Source organism: Blastomyces gilchristii (assembly GCF_000003855.2).
Source record: "Blastomyces gilchristii SLH14081 genomic scaffold supercont1.17, whole genome shotgun sequence".
In the NCBI taxonomy this organism is placed as follows: domain Eukaryota; kingdom Fungi; phylum Ascomycota; class Eurotiomycetes; order Onygenales; family Ajellomycetaceae; genus Blastomyces; species Blastomyces gilchristii.
Window position 1 is genome coordinate 1,032,146 of NW_003101666.1, and position 23,868 is coordinate 1,056,013.

General features: G+C 47.9%; 10 protein-coding genes across 12 annotated transcripts; 7 read left to right on the top strand and 3 right to left on the bottom strand.

Moving 5' to 3' along the window:
* On the bottom strand, positions 1–3,189 carry BDBG_07124 (the record flags this gene model as incomplete). 2 transcript variants are annotated; one of them, XM_031722948.1, is made up of 3 exons in its annotated part: positions 852–875; positions 1,127–2,810; positions 2,879–3,061. In XM_031722948.1, 3 exons carry the CDS (start codon positions 3,059–3,061, stop codon positions 871–873), a joined length of 1,872 nt encoding a protein of 623 aa, XP_031579983.1. In that variant the 3' UTR covers positions 852–870. The 2 variants fall into 2 exon arrangements, with proteins under 2 accessions (XP_002622613.2, XP_031579983.1); XM_002622567.2 differs by having other exon boundaries at positions 1–2,810; positions 2,879–3,189.
* A 437-nt stretch (positions 3,190–3,626) lies between these two features.
* On the top strand, positions 3,627–5,893 carry BDBG_07125 (VPS9 domain-containing protein; the record flags this gene model as incomplete). Its single annotated transcript, XM_002622568.1, has 2 exons — positions 3,627–3,955; positions 4,012–5,893. 2 exons carry the CDS (start codon positions 3,627–3,629, stop codon positions 5,891–5,893), a joined length of 2,211 nt encoding a protein of 736 aa, XP_002622614.1.
* Positions 5,894–6,584: 691 nt separating this feature from the next.
* BDBG_07126 (uncharacterized protein) lies at positions 6,585–8,982 on the bottom strand. The gene has a single exon (XM_002622569.2). It carries the CDS (start codon positions 8,821–8,823, stop codon positions 7,213–7,215), a length of 1,611 nt encoding a protein of 536 aa, XP_002622615.1. The 5' UTR covers positions 8,824–8,982; the 3' UTR covers positions 6,585–7,212.
* Positions 8,983–9,033: 51 nt separating this feature from the next.
* BDBG_07127 (uncharacterized protein) lies at positions 9,034–11,758 on the bottom strand. Its single transcript, XM_002622570.2, has one exon. The coding sequence runs from the start codon at positions 10,865–10,867 to the stop codon at positions 9,458–9,460; it is 1,410 nt and encodes a 469-aa protein (XP_002622616.1). The 5' UTR covers positions 10,868–11,758; the 3' UTR covers positions 9,034–9,457.
* BDBG_07128 (RING finger protein) lies at positions 11,254–16,312 on the top strand. Its single transcript, XM_031722949.1, has 5 exons — positions 11,254–12,059; positions 12,186–13,898; positions 14,061–14,577; positions 14,632–14,907; positions 14,981–16,312. The coding sequence occupies exons 2-5, from the start codon at positions 12,355–12,357 to the stop codon at positions 15,086–15,088; spliced, it is 2,445 nt and encodes an 814-aa protein (XP_031579984.1). The 5' UTR covers positions 11,254–12,059; positions 12,186–12,354; the 3' UTR covers positions 15,089–16,312.
* Positions 16,313–17,257: 945 nt separating this feature from the next.
* Positions 17,258–17,639, top strand: BDBG_17550 (uncharacterized protein; the record flags this gene model as incomplete). The annotated part of the gene is made up of 2 exons (XM_031725244.1): positions 17,258–17,271; positions 17,342–17,639. The coding sequence occupies 2 exons, from the start codon at positions 17,258–17,260 to the stop codon at positions 17,637–17,639; spliced, it is 312 nt and encodes a 103-aa protein (XP_031579985.1).
* A 75-nt stretch (positions 17,640–17,714) lies between these two features.
* Positions 17,715–18,988, top strand: BDBG_17551 (uncharacterized protein; the record flags this gene model as incomplete). The annotated part of the gene is made up of 3 exons (XM_031725245.1): positions 17,715–17,955; positions 18,064–18,325; positions 18,370–18,988. 3 exons carry the CDS (start codon positions 17,715–17,717, stop codon positions 18,986–18,988), a joined length of 1,122 nt encoding a protein of 373 aa, XP_031579986.1.
* Positions 18,989–19,673: 685 nt separating this feature from the next.
* BDBG_17552 (uncharacterized protein) lies at positions 19,674–19,974 on the top strand (the record flags this gene model as incomplete). Its single annotated transcript, XM_031725246.1, has 2 exons — positions 19,674–19,737; positions 19,856–19,974. The coding sequence occupies 2 exons, from the start codon at positions 19,674–19,676 to the stop codon at positions 19,972–19,974; spliced, it is 183 nt and encodes a 60-aa protein (XP_031579987.1).
* A 21-nt stretch (positions 19,975–19,995) lies between these two features.
* Positions 19,996–20,316, top strand: BDBG_17553 (uncharacterized protein; the record flags this gene model as incomplete). The annotated part of the gene is made up of 1 exon (XM_031725247.1): positions 19,996–20,316. One exon carries the CDS (start codon positions 19,996–19,998, stop codon positions 20,314–20,316), a length of 321 nt encoding a protein of 106 aa, XP_031579988.1.
* Positions 20,317–22,166: 1,850 nt separating this feature from the next.
* On the top strand, positions 22,167–23,149 carry BDBG_07131. Of its 2 annotated transcripts, XM_031722951.1 has the most exons (3): positions 22,167–22,408; positions 22,462–22,990; positions 23,044–23,149. In XM_031722951.1, exon 2 carries the CDS (start codon positions 22,604–22,606, stop codon positions 22,937–22,939), a length of 336 nt encoding a protein of 111 aa, XP_031579990.1. In that variant the 5' UTR covers positions 22,167–22,408; positions 22,462–22,603; the 3' UTR covers positions 22,940–22,990; positions 23,044–23,149. The 2 variants fall into 2 exon arrangements, with proteins under 2 accessions (XP_031579990.1, XP_031579989.1); XM_031722950.1 differs by having other exon boundaries at positions 22,462–23,116.
* Positions 23,150–23,868: the final 719 nt, after the last annotated feature.

Below are 23,868 nucleotides of genomic sequence, written 5' to 3' on the forward strand. Positions count from 1 at the left end.
GCACCAGCACATAAATTCCGCGTTCTTGCTCAACCCCCTGACAAACGCTATCCCCATCACTCCTCCCACGTCTTTTAATACTCTTGGAAAATTGCGGGATAGTGTTTAGAGACCCCTCGCCTCTGAGGAGAAATAATTGGCGGGGCGCCTTTGGTAAAAAAAGAACTTGGCTTTGGTCTCAGAGTTGGGTTAAGACTGACGCCAGCCGTTTGCTCTCTAACATCAGTTGAACGATCCTACAATATTGATCTTGGCTCTGGGTTCGTCGGTCGTCGCCTTTCAGCCAAAACATTTGAGCGTAGGGTGATTTCCTCTGCTACTTTGTTTGTTAAAACAGGGGGGGCGCCTGTCATCCAGCCCGTTTGTAGATCCCAGGCTCAGTACAGATTAGTAGCTGTTGTATCTTCTGTGTCTCCGTAGTATACACGAAGTGTTGGAAAAACAAGAATTCTTTGCCTTTGTTCTGTGTTGAATTTTTGGGCTTCTTTTTCTCCCTTTTCTCTTTCTGCAGTGTTAATCAGGCATAGCCAAAATACTAAAAATTAATTATGAAAACTATTGAATGGCAGTAGTCAAGCAAAGCGCGTATGTGCAAATAATATTCTAATGAATGGATGTCCGAAATCAGGCGTTTATGATGATGGTATCTAGTTGACAATGTGTAGTCCGTCCACAATTCTAAAGCATAAAATTCAAGGGTAGATCCAAGTTCTCCAAACTCCGGGAAGGGCAAAAACGATGCCAGTAACGTCGGCCAAATAAGCCACGATATGCCAATATATAAACTCCCGCTCACCCTCGAGATAATATGCCTCGAGATAAATAGGTTCCAAACGTAAAATCGACACTAAATTGACAATGCTCGAAAAATCAAACTAAAGAGAGCGCAAAGGGAAACGAGTTAGCAAAATAACAATTGGATGGATATGTCAGTTCATATCGGCATGACTAGAATTGGGTTCTTGCTTCTGATGCCAAGGATTCCAATTACTGCACCCAAAAAGCCGGTCTCCCTTCGCCCAGCGCTGCCCACGACGTGGGAGGCTTCGCGTGAGAGAAGGTGGGCATAGGGTCACTTGGAGTTAAGGGCCAAGACAGATCAGTCCAAAAAATATGCTTGACGTACATGTATGGCCGGAGGGCGAGGAAGTGGCGCTAGGGGATGTGGTCTCGGGCGAGGATGTGATGGGATGGCTTGGGGATTCCGTTGTGGTTGAGTCATAACAGCCCCAGAACCAGCCCGGAGTCTCACAAGAACTTGTGGTTGTGGGTGTCGTGGTTGGATCAGGGGAGCTCGTAGTGCTCGTAGGGTCTTTACACCCAAACCAGCCAGGCGTTTCGCAGGATGAAGTAGTGGAAGCAGTAGTCGTTGGAGGGGAGGTTGGAGTTATGGTAGGCGCAGGTGACGCAGTAGGTACTGTGCTCGTTGTCGTAGGGTCTTTGCAGCCAAACCACCCTGGAGTTTTGCAAGTAGACGTCGTGGTGATCGCAGTGGATGTTGTAGCTGTTGTCGTTGCAGTCGTTGTTGGATCCAAGCATCCCCACCATCCAGGCGTCTTGCAAGTTGACGATCTCGTTCTAGTTGCAGTGCTTATTCGAGTACTAGTCGACGTAGGCTCGGTTCCATTGCTTTCGAAAAACTTCCAGTTGTTACAGTCCACGCATTCTGTAAATGGGGCACATTCAGGGACGGTATCGTACTTCTCGATAACATCTGCAATCACGGAACGAATTCGGTGGGTTCCAATTCCAACTCTCCAGCCTAAATCTTCCACTGTGTCGTAAGTGCACAATTGGCCGGTATGACAAAATGTCTGCATAGCATATCCACCAAGTGTACACACAGAAGTTGCGCCGTTACACGTTCCCATATAAACAGGGTCCGCGGTATGGCCAAAGTGGTAGGCACCAGTGTAATTCCTCTTCTGGGGCGAAGAAGGATCAATTCCAGGAGGGGAAGGCAGTCCAAGGCGAGAAGCAGGTAGAGCCTCTGGCACGGCTTCAAACGTGACCACTGGTAGCCCATATGTCATCCCAAGCATGCTTGAAACGGAACCACCCAGAGAGTGGCCCGCAAGCCAGATATTAGAATTGGGATAAATTTCGGTGACGTTGGCGTAAAGATCGAGGGCAGCTCGATAATAACGGTTTTCTGCTCTCAGTGCTTTCCTTACACAAGTTGCATTACATGTATATGTTGACGTATAACAGTCGCAAACTTGTCGCCAGAAGTATTGTCCACCTTGGGCACAGCAACAGCTGAAAAATAAGTTGTCGTTAACCTTGTCATTGGTTGTAGTCTCTTCGCCATCGAAGAGAGCCGCGGATGTGCCCTTCAAAGCAACTATTATTGTAGAATTCGATTTATCCGCGTAGATATGGCCTCTCAGCCCATCACTTTCCCATCCGAAACTGTCTGAGTGGTTGTAACGCGAGTCAACATCAGCCCACTGTTCTGTTCCTGGCAACATGATATAGGCGTTGGCTGCCATTCGAGCTAACGAAAGAACTGTCTCTTTATCCGTAACATCAGGAGCATCCACCTCGTCCAAGGTCCAATAATCTGATGAGAGTGCTACTGGGGAGCTTGTCAGTCTCGCGGTTAAGAGGTGGTCTTCAATAACGGAAACCCGGCGGTCGGCAAGACGCTGGATATTAACAGCCCTTGAAGAAGCACGGAGACGAGGAACGGGTTCCCGTCCTTCACCATCTTCTGAGGCAACCCATAGCTCAGCATCAGGCTTGATATCAAGCCGCTTATGTAGGAGGGGGTATCGGTAGGTTCCGTGATGGAAGATATGTCGCAATGACTAGGGTAAAGTAGGCAAGATTAGCGAGATTTCGACTTAGAAATATGACTACTGCTACAAGTACTCACAAATTCATGATCTGTGTCAACAGGTTGAGGCCCTGGGAGAGGAATTTGAGGCTGTATAAAGGGATTCTGAGCAGAGACAATGCTGGGTAAGGGCGATATTGCTAGTAATGACACTAGAACATCAAACCCCATGAGAGTGGACCCAGATGACCGTTTCTTTCTTTTCCATCTAGATGGTTGCATATTGTAAATAAATATCGAGGATAAATAGGGGTCTGTTCGACCAAGTGTGTTGCTGTGGGCCATACAGAGCTGGCTGTTCACCCAAACGGAAGCGTTGGGGAGGTTGACGTTCGATGGGTGGCAGTGCGATGACGCTGTTGGCGCTGATAAGTCACGGGCGATATGCGGATGGCGACACAGACCAGCAGCGCTTATTAGTCATGTGACCTTCCCTGTGACCTGCCCCGTGACCTGCAACTGTCCTCAGACACCACCAACTTATCCAAACCCCTCAACACTTGTCACACTCGTTGCGCCCGAGTAGTACACGTTGTGATTACTTTTGGGTTACGTCAGGCATCAGCGGGCGATGCTGTGCGCTTATGATATCATCTAATGACAACCGCGCTCTCCTCACCTCTGCTGCCACCAACCAGCTAGCTCTACCTCCTCCCGTTGTAAGAGTTGGCACCTTGGGATCTACCCTGCTTCTTGATGCGCTCACTATGGCATTGTGATTCCCAAACTCATCGGAGAGAATTATTCTGGAGTCCCCACCAGTTCATAATACATGTAACCGGGCGCAATGTCCGCTGAATCTACTCCACGCCCAACCGGGCCCCAGATCTCGAAGTCGTTCTCCCGCATGGAGGACGCATCACCCAATTCGTTTCCTCGGAACCGTGCAAAAACAGTTCACGGGATTGTAACGCAGGAGGTAGCCCCAGAGAATTCTCCTCTTATGTATATGGACCCGGACTCTGTAGATGGGGAAGCGGACCTCTTTGCGAAAACAGAATCCCTGGGGTCAGACGAGGCTTTCCTACTGGAAAAGTCCGATCCCAATTATTTGCAATTGCAATACATGACAGACCACTTTGAGCTCCCTATAGAGCTAGTTAGTTTGACTGATAGGTTGGTGATCCATCTTCAAATCCCGAAGCTACTCATGCTAACAGTCGCTCATTCAGGTTTATTGCCTCTCTCAGCGCGAAAGTGTACTCTACCCCACCCTCTATAGATAGACTTTCAGACCTCTTTCAAGACTTTTATGTGCGTGCCGCTGCACATATATCGACCCACATTTCGACTCTAGCCTCCCGTCTGAACCGCCAGCCGTTACCTTCTCCTTCACAGACTCAGATTTCCGGAAAGGCTCAACGAGATCCCTTGTCAAGTTCGCCCGGTCATAAAGACAGCCAAAAGGGCTCTGAAAAACTTACTACTGACCAGCAAATGCTGACTGCGGAGGAGGTGGCGGAAAAGCGGAGAGCCCGCAAGATTTTGCAGTACAAGGGCCATGCCCTCGAGGAAGCGGTCGAGCGACGGGCGTGCGAGGCTGTATACGAGAAGATCTGGCGGCACAAAAATTCTTTGGATGAAGTCAGAGATGAGAAGCTGCGTTCCAAAACAGCGACATTAGCACTTGTTGGTATTGGACTGAAGGACCTAGGAATCGAGACTTGGGATCTGAACGAAGAAGGCTCTGAGCCGTCAAAATTCCTAAGTTCTGCCCGAGAAAGCTTAATTAAGATGAACGACGAAAAATTCCCGTTAGGCAAACTCCATCATCTGACTGCTGCCCACAAGGCTATTGTTGATACACTGACAATAGTTCTTCCATCATCCTCCTCCGCTGATGAAATCCTACCGACCTTGATATACACCCTAATAACCACACCCGCAGAAGGCATCAACATCATTAGTAACCTGCTGTTCATTCAGCGCTTTAGAGCGTCTAGTAGACTCGATGGTGAAGCGGCATACTGCCTGACTAACCTAGAAGCAGCCATTAGTTTTCTAGAGAATGTGGACTTAAACAGCTTACAAACAGACCGGACAGAAAATAGCATGGCAAACTCTCCTAGGAGTGTTTCTAATCCTGCATCTTTGCGACCTGATGCGCCAACAACTAAAAGCTCTGCTACCGTTTTGGGTTCTTCGGCGTCCTCTGAAACGTTATCTGAAATTGGACAATCAGACCCAGGGTGGCGCTTGGCATCAAATGAAGGCATACCAAAGCCTCGTGCAGCTGATCCTTCGCCACAGCGACGTCTAACTGACCTCCTTCAACCTTCAGCTAAAGTGCTTGGTGCCGCCAATGATGCTGTTCGAAACACAGCTGATCAGGGGTTCAAAAATATCAGCAGCACACTCGATCATAGCTTCAACTTCCTCTTTGGCCGCTTGAGGGAAGTTCAAATTAAACAAAGTGGGGAGCCAAATGGGATGTCTACGATTTTGCCAAAAACACTAGATGACGCTCGACGGTTGGTTACCACCTCGCCAATCATCGACGACGAGAACGATCGCAATATGAAGGCGGAAGATAGACTCATCGGGCTTATCGGGGGCCGAAAAACATCCAGACAAAACAGCGCTGGTAGTTCAGGGAACAGCGGCAGTGGATTAAAGGCCGTTGCAACCAGTGCAGAAACTTCTGCTCCGACTGCAGCTAGTTCCGGGTCTATTTTCTCCAACCCCGCACACCAAATAACACAGACTCCGCCATTTGGCTCAATGAAGAGTTTCGGCAATACCCTAAACCCCTTAAACCACATTCCAGGTATGATCCGCGGGTTCGGACGAAGCACACCAGACCCATCTCTGGACACCGTATTATCCACAGACAACTCGAAACCATCGGACTCCATATCCAGCCGTTCCAGCACTCCCATACCACACAAGAACACCACGAGCACGAGCATCAACGCCACCGAATTTAAACCTCCAATCAAGCGGTTCTTGGAAATGCCAGATGCTGGAGATCTTAAGATGAGCGATATCCCTGAGCTGCTGGAGGATTATAAGCGGCTTGCGCTGTTTTTGAAGGAACACGGGACTTCCCAATAACCTCCTTTTCCCTTTTTATTTTTATTTTTTTCTTTATTTTTTCCTGTCATCCAGTCCGGGACTCTTTGGTTATTCAAGCAGCTCTAGCCTATTTTTATTATTATTTTGCAAAGTATTGCATTGATACCCATATCTCCGACCAACGACGATACACTTCTTTTGATCAGCCATTGCCCGTCCCATTTGGCCTGGTGCCCCTTGTTTTCCTTCACTTATATGTTTTATCACCGTTTAGGGGGGCTTTTCGTCAAAGTTTCTGGTTGCAATTTTAGGGGCTGTATATCTCGGTGTATTGTTTATATTTATATACATGCTTTTGCGTAGGTTTGGGATGCGGTACAGGCCTGAAGACATCCAAGAAAACAACGGCCAGTGAATCGGGCACAAAGAGTATAGATTATATATGGAAATCGGCACGTATTGAATTAAAATGTTCCCTTCTTTTCCTTTTCTCTCTCTTTTCATGTCTGTGTCTCTCCCCTTCGTTCAACTTGACTAACAGCTCCATCTTTCTCTAATAAGCAGCAAATCCCTAACTACCCGCGGCCCCTTCTGCTCCCTCAAAATTATCCGTCCATCGTATTCTCCTTAATTTAACCCTTTCGCGAACCTCCTTAAATCGGGAAGCACAATTAAGTTAAAACAATCATTTTCCAGATCGCGTACGTTGCCCCACCAAAAACCCACCCACCCCACCCACAAACCACAACCAGCCCCTGGCTTCCAAACTAGCCGGCTAGCATAATGGTAACACATCCGTTTCCAGCAAGCAACGTTGATCCTCCTACCTATAACTATCATTTTATTCGCTTAATCATATATCCGTACAGTCACCTTGTTTTAGCTTATCCCGCCACTGAACAGGCAGGCACCGGCAAGGGGCGAGGGGAAGTTGGGAGTTATGTATGTCAATGCCATATTTAAAAATAACATCTTCTGAGTAAGGTAGTTAAAAATATTTATATTTTTCGTCTAGAGCGATATATCTATTTCCGCGCTAGGTATGTATGTGGCTTCCATTATCAATCATTTTCGCCGCGGCCGTGTTGTCGTTATCTCATCCCTTCCTGTGTTAAAAGGGCCCTTCAACGCCGTCAGTATAAGATATGAAAAATATGATGAAAAAATAAAAATGAAAAATGAAATGGACCTTTCCCATCCCGCACACCATTCTGATAACGCGCGTTGCTCGGCGTTTATCTGCCTGGGGGGGAAATATCAGGGTATCGTAACAAATAAAAAAGCCCACGGTAGGGTTGCCTGTAAAAATAGCCGTAAGCAGAGCAAACAGTGTGACGATAAATTTCTTTTGTTTATCATCACAAAGCCTGCCCCTTCAAAACATCCATCCCCCCGGTCCTCATCTCTTCTAACCGCTGGCCAATCCCTTTCCCTTCCGCCTCGACAAGTTCATACCGCCTCTCAATCTCCCTCTCAAACACAGCGGCCACTTTCCGGCGCTCGTGTCTCGCCGCTTTCGTCCGCTGAAGTAATAGGCTGAACTGGTCAATGATCCAGTCACCGCTCTCTTCCCACTCTGCGATATTCAGGGATGCGAAGAACATGTGGCGCTGCTCGTCTGTCAGCGCCTTTAGTCGGGTAAGTTTCTCCGAGAGAGGGAGGGGGGGGTCCTGTGGTTGGAAGATGGGCTGCGGCGGGGCTGGGTTGTAGTCGAATGATTCCGCTTGGAGATCAGCGAAGGTTTTTGTCTCCAGGATGTTTGGCGGATAGTCGGCTTGTAATTCGGTCCAGGATCGTTTTGTAGAGACGGGGGATAGGGTGGAGAAGCCGAGAGATGTGTATGTATGTTGGTTGTCTGTGCTGTTTTCGGATGAAGAGCTGTCCACCGCACTTAGGTCTGTGATGTCAAATAGACCACCATGGCTGTATGGATCGTGGTTGTCATGTGTCACGTGTAGAGGGTTCGGTTTGTTGGGTCCTATGGTGTTTCTTGCGCTTGACTGAGCGACTGGTTGCGACTGCGGAGATAAAATGACAGTGCGGGAAGGTGAAATTTGGGGAATTGGCCGCGAACCGACTAATATCCCCCCTTCAAGGGGTGCTCCACCACGTGGGTTTGGGGTGCTAAAACGAGATCTCGTCACGAACCGACTGTCGGTGGAATGCTTTTGCGTTGCTTTTGGTGTATACATATTCTCATCGGGATAGTTCTCGTAATCCGATTGCCTGGGGACACTTTGTTCTTCAATGTTTTCTTGCCGCTGTATGCCTTGCGCGGTAGGGGGGGCCTTGGTATCGTGCAGGGCTGCTTCAATCTTCTGCCAGCTCAACGGTTCTCCATTGATATGGTGGTTGCTGCTCCAATCGAATATTTGGGCAGCATCTCCATCGAACTCATTCTCATCGACCGCATCAAAACGCACATGCTGCACATCATGCTCCTGTGGAACCTGGATAGCATCATGCTCATCTCCGCCAGGGTCAGAGCCAAGCTCCATTATCATTCTTTCCTCCAGGGCATTTCGACCGCGGGGATTACCCCAGCTATAATGCACGTTTGATGGCAAGTCATTCTCATCTTGAGCTGTTCGCTGAGCAGCCGGCGGGCCAACTTGGAAATCATGCTTGACGCCGCCTTCTTCCTCTCGAATGAGGCTCGTGGCCGTAGTAGTAGAATCATCGACAGTTTCCACATCAGTGTCAAACATATCCCTGGGTGTTGCTTGGCTATGCTGTACGTGATATCCTGCGGTCTGTCCAGACAATCTAGTTGCTGTCCCAAGTTGATGTTCCCGCGGAGTCCCAGCTGCAGATCTAGGCCTGTCACTCAATCTCGTCGTTGGTACTTTAAGTCTCGCCATATTAGCAACAAGTTCCCTTGAAGGATTAGTTGCAACATGGTTGCTGCTCTGCGGAGCTGGGGTATCATTTTGCAAGGTTTTCCCCCGAACGTATTCCGCAACTGCCATTGCTCCGGTTTCGGGGAAAACAGGAGAAACAGTGAATTTGAACAGTTCCTGGGCAGGACGACAGATACACCTTCGACGCGTATGTCGAGGTGGTTACGGTATGACAAGGCCCATTTCCGCACCCGTCCTCTTCAGCAGTGCTCCGCGGGTTTCAAGCGTTGAGGTTGAGGCAGTCCATTTTGGAAGTTGAGCACGTCCCCTACACGTGGTCACATGACCTTATCCACCTGACTCGGTCGTTAACACATTCACATCCACGCCCCTTATTGGGGATGTTTTTACTCCTTCTCGTTCGTTTTGCCTTCATCTTGTCAGTGTAATATATTGGTGACAGTATTGTCATTCCGTTGACTGGCATATTTATGAAACATTAAGGGCAGGTATATTTGGTTGCCTTCTAACTAGGCTTACATACCAGGCTAGTCCAGAAATCTAATATAAGCATCTGTCATCGCATCATGTACAACCAGAAAAGATACTATTAAAGCCATGTCAAGTCGCGCCCTGACACAAGTATACCGCAAAAAAAAACGTAATAATTAAAGGCGCAGTGTCTTTGACTACACCTCCTATGCCCTAGATAGTATACACGGTCATCGTAAATCAGCTTGACGACCAATTAGATTTCGCAAGTTTAGACAACAGAATCATCCTCATTCACCTCATCCGAGGACAATGGAGTCTGTTTCCTGCGCGCTTTGGCCTTTGCCTTTTCAAAGAATACATTCGCCTTCTCCATCTCCGCCATCTTCCTCTCCATCCCCAACCCTCGCTCCATACGCGCGAGCACTGAGTCCATCTGCCCTCCACCTTCATCGGAAAACATGGTCTGGTCACCATCATGTCTCATATCCATGTGCATGTCTGTATCATCATCTTCCGGGGACACAGACGATATAAATAAATCTGCGATCCACAATGACAACATGCCCCGTAACTGCAGCAGCTCATGGCTATCCGAGAACGGCGGGGAAATTAATAGCTCGTCCATCTGCGCCGCTATCTGTTCCGCTTCCGCGAGTTCCTTGCGGCGAGTTTTGGCAATGATATCATTCTTCCGATTATTACTACTGCGACGCCGGTGGGGCATATCACTGGAGATGGACATATTATCATCATGAGTCGGATCGTCAAAGTCGTACATTTCTGCCGTGTCCGACATGTCCATCATGGCAGCGTCTCGTGCTGACTGACTTTCTTCCTGCACGAGCGAAATCCAAAGCCCGAACATAGCGGGATAGAAATCGAGTGGGCCAAGCGCTCCCGGCGCAGTTTTGCGGTATGGAAACTGGAGTATCAGGCGCTCGTAGTAGCTCTTGGCGCGCTCAAATCCCCTGCGGGTAAACCAATGTCGTCGAGGTGGGGGATGAGGGATGCCGGCATCCCCAATCCCTGTTGATGTTGATGAATGCGCTGTCGCATTGTGATCACTCCATAAGAGTATTTCTGCACCAATCCCCCACCGGCCACCACTTCGGACATCTATCCCATGACCCCCAAATTCATCCCGTAGGATCAATCCCCAAGCCCTCCCAGCACGCGCGTAATCTCCCTCTAACAGGCATCGATGAAGTATAGTTGTAATGACACCCAGGTGCTGTAAGCGCAGACTGCTGCACTGGACTTCAGCTCTAGGAATGAAGATTGGCGGCGATAGCTGAGACAGCTCCTTCTCGATCTGCTTCCGGCTAATCTTGGTAGTCTTTCTCTTGCCCAAACCTGAATGCGGAAAACTGCCACCTGGAAGTTCTTTATGGAATGGCTGGCCGGCAACTCGATATTGGTGTGCCTCATTTGGGGTCAAAATTATTGATTGCCTCGGACCAGAGCCTGCGGCATTCTCATCATCCGCACCGCTTTCAGTGCTACTGCTCGCACTGGTATCATCGTCACTGGTGTTCGCAATAGATACTTCATGCTCTTCTACATCCTGCCCTGGTTCTTGAACGTTTTGCTTGCGCTTGCGAGCTTCATACTGGGCTGTACGAAAACTCGATGGTTGCTGCCATGGGGCGAGCGGAAGTGAGAAGTAGGATGAAGACATGAATTGCCTGATGCGGGAACCAATCAGGTTGAAATGACCTGTCTTATCAGGGTGATCATGGCACTGTGGCGCTTGTAACAGTTGCAAACAATTGCTCCCGTCGTTCAATCGGGGCGTTTCCTTGTTTCTTTTTCTTCTTACTATTTTCTCATATAAATGGTCAAGAGAATATCTAGCCTTCTTCCCTTCATTTTTTCAAGATGGCACTATCACCTCTGGGGTCGAGTACTGCGTGGTAGAAAATTGTGATTTGGTCGAGTTGTCGTAGATGGACATTTTTGGGTCGATAACAACAACAGAATACCACGGATAAATATTAATCCGATATATCCAGGCTTTGTGTAAGCAAGCACAGGTGCCAAAAAAACCTTACATTCACGAAACATGATGAGCCCACATGATTGTGCATGTTCTATGTACTATATCTCTATTATTAGAGAACGGGAGCGGTGGAGTAACTCCACTGTAGACACGTCCTTGTTCAGTTCTTGCCACGGAATACCTTAGCTGGGGTACTATCTATCAATGCTAACATCAAACGGCTGGATATATATGGGCGTCATCATACTTCAAGAGGCAAACTAGCTTGGTGATCTGGAGGCCCAATACAAGTCAATAGTTTCATGATGGGAGTTCTTATTCAATGAATGTACTCCTCTGCTCCCTCTTCCCCGTTCCCCCCTTTGCTTCAAAGCCCCGAATCCCATTCTTGACTAATTATAAGGGTCTGGTGTTCTTCTTCTCCCTTCGCGGTTCCGTTGCTCGTTGGATATATCTCGCCATCCAACAGGGCCATCGGAACAATGTATCTCCGACCGATCCCAGAGCCGTCTCATCATTGCGGTCCCGTCCCGTGACCTGGCCAAACACTCAGCTCTGGCTTGCTTCGACTTCATCATCATCATCATGGCCGACTAAGGTATTGCATTGTCGCAAGCTGAGACCCCGCGTTATTCCTGGAGCCAGATTCCTTGGATTTATCTTTCTTTAAATACTCTTACCCACTACCAAACTTCCTTCCCCATACAGTGGTTACCTTCTTTCTTTTGGTGGTGGTCCTTGCGCCTGCAAGCGCCCTGAAACAAGTCTGTCTTTCACCACTCCACGGCCCTTCCAGGACAGCGAGTGACTGTTAATCACGAGGGGAACATTTCGCCAACCGAGAACGCTGGATTCCTCCTGCTCAATACTTGTAAGTATCCTATTTGTCTTGCTGGATCACGTCCTTAACCATCTCGAAAGCCTATTTCTTCCACCCAACAGCCGCCCAGCTCCTGTTGAGACCTCCTGTTGCAAGCGGTCACTAATACACTCCTAGTGGCGTCAAAACGTCGGGATAACCTCTCTGACGAGTCATTTCCCCCCCGCCACCTACTCCCGCTCCCACCCAAATATGAGTGAGTGAGTAGACTCACGAGGCCTTTGCTCCTTCCGATACCTGCTTCCGTGGTAGCCCCCCTCGGCTCCCGGGTTTGTTTGCTTAGACTATGGGGCAAGCCTCCTCTTCCCAACGCGCAAACTCCGCGCAGAGCAACCACAACCGCAACAACAATAACAGCATCTCGTCACTCTCACTCTCGCGCCTTTCACGCGAACAACATAGCGGACAACATAGCGGACAACCTCACCCTGGCCACTTAAATCCCTCCTTGCACCTTCGACATCGCTCTAGCGGCGGGATCGATAATTCTACACAACACAGTCATGCGGGTCCCCCTTTGACTTCTCAAACTGCAACTTCGCCTTTGTCCACAGGTGCCGCTCACTCGGATGTGTTTCGAAGTTCGAGTGATACAAATTCACGTATGTCCCAACGAGCAGATAGCGCTTTGGAGAACATGGAACATCTGCGACCTCACAGCTCTGTCGCCACTCTAGGAACATCTACTTCCATTCCCGCCTCCGCGACGAGTCGACAGTCGACCATGTCTCGTCTCGGTTCGAGGATTCTTCCAAACGCAGTAGTGAGAGGACTGTTGAATAGTGGAGAAGAAACACCCGCGGAAGGTCGTGCTCACCGGATCGGTTTGTTGTCTAGGACTCTACACAGATCCGACTCTGCTCATCATTCACACCGCTTCTCGTCCTTCACTGGATCTAGCTCACGAGGGATATCAAGGAGACGCTCGATACGTGGACCCTATCCTCCTCCACGAGGCGATGCAGCCTTACTGCCCGATTCTCCTCCAAACCCCACATACCTCGATGCTACTGGCATCGAAAGAGAATCCAGCACCGGAAGATTTTCGTGGCGTCATCGGGCGAGATTAAGCCATGTACGACATTCCATTGCTGCGCCAATATCGCAGATTCTTGGCCAATCGCCCGCCATGACTGAACCAAGCCAAACAGCAATGCTCCCGCCTCGTCGACCGTCACGGCCTAGTTTTACAGAAGACTCCAACCACCTACTTCCACCCTTAGGGTCAATGGACACGCACATGGAATTTGGTGGATCCCGTGAACTTGACTCCGTTGAACCTTCTACACGGAATCACTTGCCAATCTCACCAAGCACCCCTTCTCGACCTACACGCTCCTCTTCACCCTCCCGAAGACATGCTCCATCGCGTTCACGACACATTCGATCCATGCGTAGGGATGAACAAACCCCCTTGTCTCGCGTTTTACAGCTAGCAGCAGCTGCCATAGCTGCTCAACTCTCTGGTAATACGCCACCAGCAATGCCCAATATCCAGGCTATTGGTGCTGACGGAGCGGATGGTTCGTTGGAGAGCTTTATACAAAGTTTACAACAAGCCACATCTGCCCAAACTCAAGGGACAGGGACAGAAGACGGGAACGGGGGAAGCCAAAGGGATGGTGGCTTGCCTCACGTCAACTTCTTGAGAGTCTTCCGCTTTGTCAACCCAGAAAATTCTGAAAATAACTCGTCAACAGGACATTCTAACCAACCAGCTTCTGAATATACCCAGGACGGTAGATCGGATAGAATGGATATTGATGACCGAAACCCAGCAGAGAGTGGCCAGGACCGACGGTTGGTGACTTTGGTGGTGGTAGGAGTAAGGTCAGTTCCCTCTATAAACAATGGATCCGACAATGATACTGGACTCCACGCCCGTGCATCGCTAGATTCGCTGCTTCGGCTGCCGTTCATTTCACCAAATAACGTTTCACGAACCGAGCGGAGCTCCAGTGGGTTTCTTCGGCGTGCTGATAGACGGTCTAGATTCTCAAGCCATCGTCGCTCCATGGGAGGCAGTACATTCCCGGCCAATTACGATAGTCAGCGTCATCAAAGATCACATGCATCATCTCGCAGTCAATCGGATTTGGCCAGTTCATTACCTACGGTTCTATCAGAAAGTCCCCCTGGTCCTCACCCCCCTCCATCTACTCCTGCCGACGCTGGTTTATCCAACGTTTCCTCAGAAACCAATAGCCCAAGTCGACGACCATCAGCATCCTCAGTTGTGCTTCCTCAATTGAACGAAGACTCTTCCCAGGAGCCCGATGAGCCCTACGAAGATCATCACCCTCTTTTCAATAATGTAAGCCAACGTCGCAGAAGCGACTCAGAAACCGCTCGTCATCGCGGCCTTGGCTCCGGAGCCGCAAGGCGAAACGGAGTTGTGGAACCCGATAGTGCCTCGCCGTCTGCTGGAAGAAGCTGGTTGATTTATGTAGTTGGAACGAACTTAGCTGAAAACCACCCAGCTTTTGCAACTCCAAGTTTATTTACGGATGTATGTATCCCCGAATCTTGATAGTAGAGTATTTTTCTAATACGTTTCTATTAGAACCCTACCTATGAGGACATGTTGCTCCTTTCGTCGTTACTTGGTCCCGCTAAACCGCCTGTCGCCTCCCAGGAAGACGTTGCCTCTGCTGGAGGTATATTTCAACTGGTTGAGTACGGTGGTTCTCTAATCGCTGAATCGGCAGATACAACCCCCAAAATCCCTATCGCGGAAAGCGAAAGATGTCTTATCTGCCTCTCTGATTATGAGGCTGCAGAAGAGGTCCGACAGCTAACTAAGTGCCAACACATCTATCATCGTGAATGCATTGACGAGGTAAGTATTTATTTTTATTTCAATTCTCAAAATGTGGAATAGAATAACGACGGAAAACTAACTCTGGCTATAGTGGTTGACTACTGGACGAAACTCCTGTCCTTTATGTCGAGGTCAGGGTGTGTCCAATTCCGAGAGCAACGACACAGGCAATACCAACGAGCAGGAGATCCTTTCATGACGGGAAGAAAACAGCTGATCTATATTCCCACCCCGTATTTATGTGAACCAAAATCTACAACATCCAAAAGCATTTATTTCCGCCCAACGCTAGAATTCCTACGCACTCACTTTTGTCTTTCCCCTCCCTTGGTTTCCTCGATATTTTCCTAGTTTTCATTTGGATGATATCCGTTGACCCTTAAAAGCCGGAAGACTCGGTGCGGTATTGCTTACAAACCTCTTATCTACCCTGGAATAAATACCCTTTTGAACGCGATGACACACCATCATGCTTCGGTGCATCGATAGGCTTTCTTTCTTTCTTTTTTTTTTTTTTTTTGACTTGTCAACTCTTCACGACTCTGCCGGAATTCTTAAAGTTTATTCCGTCCCACAGCAGGGTGCGTTGTAATGATTTTCATGTTTTTATTCCCCAGTTTTCATATTTTCTTCCCTTCTCATATTCAATGCTTCACTTCAGCGTTTTACATAGCATGCGCCTAATGTTTCTAGGCACTTTTTGTTGGTCTTGCATTGTTCATACGGCACTCTTGCTCTCCCCGCCCCCCTTCCCTTCCAGGAGAACTTTATTTATTTACGGCTGTTAGTATTTTCCGGTGTTATCGGTCAGGGTTCAGGGTCTAAGAACGATGGGATACGGATAGGGAACTCGGTATGACTCAGTCGGCTGGTATTCATCAGGACCTTGAAGATCTTCAACTTAATCCCTTTGGCGTTGTTATTCTCCTGTTCCTTTGTCCTTGCAACATGTTTTTATCTCATTGGCCCTTGCTATTTCCATATCTTTTTCATTGTTATTCTTTGCTTTTTATTACTCTCTACTAACAATTATGAAGCTATGACATATTGTTTTCATACATTCTGTTTTGATATCACTGGCTCCTTTTGCGGTTTCATTTTTGCAGGGTCTTTTCTAAAGAAAACAAAACAGATTTCTCTGGTGTGGTTTTTCCCTCCCTTTTTCTATATTGTTTTAATTTTATGTTCTCTTCGGCGCTTGCTATTAGATGCTTTATGTTCAGGCCATAAGCATGGCAAGTGGTTTGAGCAGATTAAAATGAAACGTAATTTTATAACTTGAGATTCTTATTGAGATTTCTTGTCGTCTTTTATCATACGAATTAAAGTTAACATGCAATATATTTCAATCAACTCTTGGTCAAAATAACCCTTCCTTCCGCTATGCCCGCCCAGTTTGTACTGTACATGTACAAACCGGCTACGGGCTCCCTTTAGTAGAAAAGGGATAATAAAAGCTTTCGCAACAAGGTTAAGTCAAATGCTGCTTAAGCACATCCTGCCCCAAGACACTGAAATGAGCTCATGAGCACCTGTGTCTCGGTGGGGAACGAAGGATAGGGTGGACCAGTGACGGGGATGAAGTTTTGCACAATAGATTTTATTTTTTTTCCCCCGCAATTCCAACAACAACGTCCACGATAGTAAATGATGGTTCTGTAACTCATCATCTTCACTTACTGCGTACACCTGTGGCTTCTTGGAGTTTTGAAATGTGAAGAATTTTACTTACTTCTGCGATCATCTGTCGTACCATTTAATTTAACATTTCATATTATTCGTTGCGTTCCATTCTGGGAGGGAGGGAGTAGGTATGTCTCCCAGATTACCCCCTTCAGATTCACTGGCTGGAGATACTCATCTTGTATGTACATACATAGATAATCGCTCGCTGTTTTTTATGAGCCGAGGGGGAAAAAGGGGACCATCATGAGCGTTTATATCGAGTCCACTGGCGGAAAGACACCGGTCTGGGGCTCTCCAACATCCAAGATGAAGTTTATATAACCCTGAACCCCCCTCCCTCTGGACACTTATTTCCCTTCTCCTATCCCCTTTTTCACATTCCGCTCAATGGGACTGCTAGGGACTGATTGTGGTGTTTGGCCACTGCGGCCTTGGTCTTCATAGTTTTTGTGAAGAGGTACGCATCGAATTTTTATGGTTGATTTACCTTTCTCGTCGCCTATTGGTCGTCGAAGCCGGATCAAGTCAATTCAGGGACGCGAACATTGTTTGAACACCTCGTCTTTCTATGTCACTTCCCAGCCCTTGGTGGCCTACGTTGAACGTGAAGATGCCATTTCTAGCAAGGCCTTACCTCCTATCAGCAGCCGTCAGACGTATATTACATTCTCCATCTGCCGGCATGCAACGCTCCTGGTGAGATTCGCTCGCTATCCTCCAGCTCGCTAGGTCACCTGACGCATAGTACATATATAGGCAAAGATAGCCAACTCTTCGAATACACTCGCGGGCGCTTCCTCCTTGATGAGGACAAGCAATTGGCGCGTCGACGGGTGCAGTTCAGTCTGGATGGGCTTGCATCCGTCGCAGCGACGTCAGTTGGCGCTAATCGCTGCGTTGACATTGAGAAATGCCCTGATGGCTTGTACAATAAGGCATACCTACTTACCATGGACAATGGCAAGGAAGTTTTTGCCAAGATTCCAAATCCCAATGCTGGCATACCTTACTACACCACTGCGAGCGAAGTTGCAACAATGGATTTTGCGCGCAATATACTCTAGACCCCTGCGCCGCACGTATACGCCTGGAATGCCCGCGTTGACGAGAGGAATTCTGTCGGGGCCGAATATATAATTATGGAGAAGATTCCGGGGGTTCCTCTCTCAAAGGTGTGGTGGCATTTGCAGCCAAACAAGAAACTCAAGATCCTTTTACAGGTTGTCGACTATCAGAGGAGATGGACCCACACCAAGTTTACTGGATTTGGGAGTCTATACTATGCCAAAGATGTCGACCCACGACGCCAGGATCCGCTATATGTCAAGGACGGGGAAGCCGTTACGGATTCTCAGTTCGCGATCGGCCCCTCTGTCGCGCGTGAATGGAGTGATGAAGGCGGGTAAACATCAAATGTGATAGGGGCCCATGTAAGGATTGCCTTCGGAGGCTATTGCCAACACTGTGGCTAATCTTTTGCTTACCAAGGGGATTCTATCTTAAATTACCGGGAAGCTATTGGTCTTCGCGAAATGGCGGCCATCAAAGAACTTAACCATGTGCCAAAACAGATGGCAATGGTGTACGGCCCTGCACCTTTATACCAACCTACCACGCAGAAAAAATTCGCAGCCCTAGGCTACTATTTTCAGATCCTGGAGCCTTTGCTGTGTGAGAATTCTTTGCCAACCGATGGTCATCTATGGCACAATGATCTACACCATGAAAACATTTTCGTGGACCCAGAAGAGTTGAGGGTCCTTGGCATCATTGACTGGCAATCTGTTCAAGTAGCCCCCTATTTGACCATTGCGTCGACCCTTGTTTTCTCAACTACAACGGCCCCGATGTAGGGGACAATCTTGGACGCCCAGCAATGCCTGAAAGCATCAAATCATTGCAAGGCGAGGAAAAGACTGCGGCACTGAATGAATTTCTGAACAAGGCACTCATGATTGCCTGGCGTAGCCTGGTTCGGAGCAAGAATCCAGAACAGTATCGCATGACCAGACTTCAACAATCCCCAAGTGCAAATCTCCTCCATCTTTCTCGCCGCATATTTGAACTTGGAGAAGCTCACTTCTGCGCACTACTGCTTGACTTGCAGCATGAATGGAGAGAAAATTCTCAATCCAACTCAAACGCCCGTCGATTCCCCCTCACGTTCACGGAGCCTGAAACCAATGAAATCGAAGCGGACATGCGACGTGCGGACTTGGGCATCAAGTTAATGAAGGATATTGAACGCGATCTGGGAAATCTATGTCCTGAGAAAGGCGTCATGGAACATGAAAACTACGAGCAAGTCAAGGCATTGCTCAAAGAGCGAAAGGAGGAACTCATCGCCCAGTATTGCACTCTTCCAGGTTGGGATACAGCTGTCTTTGAGCAACCCTGGCCATTCGACGATTGAGCGAGTGTGTCGAGCCGAAAGAGCCGAAAGTTAGCGGTTGTGATTAACTTGCGGAAAAGGTCAATGGAAAGCTAGTCTTATTTGGACTTACTACTCCCATTATGCGCCGCTCACCTTTCTAATGCACACTCGGCCTCGGATGTGCTCATCCGCGCAATATTTCCCTTTTTGAAACCCGGATTGTTGGTATTACGGAAAGTCTGGTACGGGTTTAGGAACCCAGTGATAAATTGCTGTCACTTGTTTGCCCTCCATGATCTGCACAGTTTCTGTTCAAAACATGGCGATCAGCTGATTGCACTTTCTAATACGTTGAGTCCAGAACGGATTTGTCTTCTTGCAGAGCGCCAAGGCCGGCGGCGGCACTTAAGTGTGATCATCTATATTTGGCAATGCACAAATATGTATGGACAAGCTGTGATCAGAGGCTAGATCCCTACACAGGACTGTGTAGTTCAGTAATGACGATGTTGATTGGTATACTACGCGCTCACATTCGCACTGAAACCCCTGATAGTGTGTCAGGAGAAGGACAGCAAGACTCTGTGATTGGCTTGCAATGTTTGGATGAATGAGCAACGATCTTGCTGCCTGCTAATGCTCTCTCTAGGCTCTTGTCTAAACCAAATCATGCAAATTCTCTGGGCGGCAAGCAGAAAACATCGCCCCTGCCGCTAACAACGCGATGGACACAGTTGCTGGAAACGTGCAGAAAAGGCATGCAAAATTCCCCTCACAGATCCTTCGAAGTATGCCATGTGCATCGTATCAGTCCCTCGATTGCCAACATCTGACAAGTCGAAAGCAATAAGACTGTGAGAAAGCCATCGAAACCGACCTATGTTCTGGTACTAACATACTAAATAGGCCTAACGAGCGTCGCATATTTGCCCTTCTGCGCCAATCCTTTCGACACTGGAACCATGGACACTGGAACCATGGCTTCTCGCGCGCTGCAAAATTCCCTCAAGGATCTCAAAACATGAGTAACGGGCTCCAAAAATCGCATGACGAAGCTCGTCAGCGGCAACGGGACACCGGGCGAAAGAGCTGCGCCAACTAAAAGTGGAACCAACGACTCTAAAATTGGGAGCAGGCTGGATGTCGGCGCTCTGGTTAAGAAGGATGGCAAGGAATACCGCCGCTATTATCTGCAACTAAACATCAACGCGGAAAATTCGACCATCAGGAAGGAGGCCCAACAGGACAGTCATCGGAATTTGTCATTCGCCGATGTTGAGATCAAGCAAAACCCGACCGACGCGGAAACCGAGGCGGCAGTGGAATCACTCTTCGACGACTTGTCCAACAATGTCGAGGCGGACTGAGGAAGCTACGTAGTCGGGGTGGAGGCATGTGCTCTGAAGTGTGCTTTGGAGTATACTTTTTGTCTTGTGATCTTGTGGAGGAATGTTTCAACTTTGTTCAATTTGCAGTCTCGGTATTTGTTTGAGCTGGCATCGCCTCTGTCTAAGCATGTTATCTGCCAATGCGATTCGAAATCCCTAAGAACTGTCTTCCAACTTGGTACGCCAAATATTTTGAATGGCAGTTTCACCTCTTACCACAAAGAGCATAATAGCATATCTTTGAACGGCAATTCAATAGTGGCATAGATTCTTTGAGCATGCCATCCATTAACTTGCTATAGGTCTGAGGCACACTCCGGGCAAATACTACTTAGTCATCTCCTCCCATCGCACTGCTTATGTTCTTCAGCTCCGTGAGAGGTCCTATTATGAAAACCATTTTATGAACTGCCGATAAAAATTGGCGAATCCGATGAATCCTCGTACGCCCTTTGACGGTCGTTGGGGCCTCCCATTCTTGAATGGCCTTCACTTTCTCCGGATCCATCCGAACTCCCTTTCCCACCTCGATGATGAAACCTAGGTATTTCACTGAGCCTGCTTCGAATTCACACTTGTCAATATCCAGATTGAGACCGGCCTCACGAAGTTTTTTGCAGGACTTTTCGAACGTGTTCCCTGTGTTGCTGCAGACTCCCGTCCCGTGAAGACGAGTGTATCATCTATGTATGCAGAGCTAAAGTCATCCAAGTATTCGCGCAACGCCCAATTAATATATCGTTGAAAGGTGCTAGGTGCGTTTGTCAATCCGAAAGGGGTTACCAGCCATCAGCCACTCAAACAGTCCATAACATGTATGAAACGCTGTTTTCCATTTGTCACCTTCATTGACTCTAAGCTGGTGAAAGGCCGCGATAACGTCCAGCTTGGTGAACCATTTTACTTTGGCCACTTGTTGAAGAGTTTCTTGTATCAATGGAAGAGGATACCTATCCTTACAGGTGATTTTGTTCAGGCCCTGATAATCAACACGAAAGTGCAGACCATCACTGGGCTTATTAGCAAACAGCATGGGAGTGGCAGCTGGAGAATTACTGATGTGAATAAACCTCTTATCTAGATAATCAGTTAGAGTTTTGTGCAGAGCTAGCAGTTCATCTCTGGACATATTGTAGAGAGGTCCCCATAGAATCTTTGGGGGATTTCCGTTCTTGTCTTGGTCCACTATGTCAATGACATGGTCTATCTCTCTGCCTCTGTAATCCCTCACTTTGTAGTTGAGGGAGTGTTTCAAGTATCCCTTCTTGACGTTGTCCGCCCATCCATGATCACTGGCTTTCATGAGGTAACCGATCTAGTTCTCCTAGCAGGTCTTTGGAACGGTTTGTTTCCTTGGCGGAGAGCATTTAACTGGGCCAGAGCCTTTTCCTTGCGAGCAGGGTCTTGAAAAGGCCAGATCGATCTGATGATGAAGAAAATTAGGGAGGACAGAGTCGTTTCCTTGTGGGCTGGTCCTCTCCGTTGAACTTGGGACGAGGGTCCGGGAGCTTAGGTCTTGGTCGTTTAAATAGCTACAGTAAATGCAAGCGAAGGAGAAGAAGTGGAGTTGCTCGCCTCTCTTTTCCGCAATCAATATAAGCCCGTATCTGATCCGGGGATATATTTACTGCAGCCAGCCATCCCTTGGCCGATCTCATGATTGCTGGTTTCCATATTCTATATAATATTCCGAATAATCGACACCGACGAGGGAATAGTTATCTCGATGCTTGATTCCTGCAGATCTTTAACTGCGTCCCTTTCTAATAAATAACAATGATATAACAAAAGTCTTCCAATATCGCCTGACGGCTATATCCGGATTAAAACGAAGCTATTTCTAATGTGAAGGTCTAAACCTAGTGGTAAAACTATCAAACGACAAGCCTACATGTTCTTTCTTTCTTTTTACCCCCAATAATGCCATGAAAGGGGAGAAGAAGAAGACGGCTACTGCTACTGCTGCTGCTTCTTCTTCTATACTCAACGCCTCCAAAAATGATATTGCAGGCCCCCCTCTTAATACCATGCCCGCATCTGGCGACGACTTTGAGAAGGATCCTGCGTCCTCGTAAGTTCCTACACCTGTCTTAACCCGGCACACCTTCTAACTCTGAGAATCAGATTGTATACAGAAGACTGCTGCTATCTCCTCGTCGGGACCAAGACTTTTATGCGCTATACAGTGCCAACCCATCATCTGAAAAGGTCCCCGCACTGGAGCTTCCAATTATTATCTCTTGGGAATTCGAACGATTGAAGTACCATGAACTACTGCGTAGATGAGGATATTGGACACACACACACTAGTACATTTCCTGTACACCGGCACATACCAGACGCGCTGAAACTTCCCGTTTTATCGAACGCTGTGAAACAGGCAACTGAATACAAAACGAGTGTCCTTGTTTTGTATCAGGCTGGCAGCGCATACGAACTGCCTCTTCTACTGAAGCGTGCAAAGCAAGCCCATTGGAAAATTCAACGACGCAGTATCGATTTTCCCAAGGCCCTGGATATCGCAGAACTCGTCTACGAGAAGCTCCAGCAGAATGGTGACGAGGTGTGGTTCTACGACGACCTACCTCAGACTAAAGTTTGAGAACGCGTTCGCGCGTTAGTTACTGTTGGCCGTTACGTTACGGCCGTTGCGGTTAGCGATCTCCCTAGATCACGTGACCCACCACTATATTAAGCTCTTTGTAGATAGATCTATCAATACGACCTTCAACTATCCTACAGTTACCATCGAAGCTTACGCTGTGGCATGACGCTAAAGGAGGCTTGGGCGCTTACGTAGGCGCTTAGTTGGCATGCCAATCAAACCTCCAGACAATTCTGCAAGTGTGCCGTCCGCCAAAAGGTTGTACAAGTAGTGATTAGTCCGGTCCGTGTATGGGTATGGTGGGGATCTATGTCGAGTTAGCCCGAGGGCAAAAGATTTGAATAACTATAGATACCACTCTCGATATGTGATAGCATCTCACTCATCACCAAACCTGGGACGTATGGAAGGAAGTTATGGATGGATTGGTTGACTGGCTGGCTGGCTGGCTGGCTGTTCCATAATCCGTAAATACTGTGCTCGAAATTTCCCAAAACAAATTAGAGCTGTCTCAGAGGATGCCCTGGTTGTTCCTGATGGGCGAGATGAATATTCCTCCCCGAGAACTTCCAGAATTCCAGAATTCCAGAATCTTCCAGGGGTCATTGTGAGCTATCTATCCATGACCCCCTCCTATACGGCGATGAAGGTTGTTAACACATACACACAACACAAACATGCCTCCTTCGATACAGCACTATGAACTGACTACGCTACCTAGGTTGGGTACCGATGGTCATGTCGGCAACCCAGATCTTGACATGGTATGTATATATGTATAATCTAATTCAGGGGAATGAATACGATATTATTATTATTCCGCGGTTGTAGATGGCCCATGGGCAATGAATAAATGAATGATAAACCGCCGTGAATAACTAACAGACAAAGCAACACAATAATCACATGACCATGTCTCCTTTTTA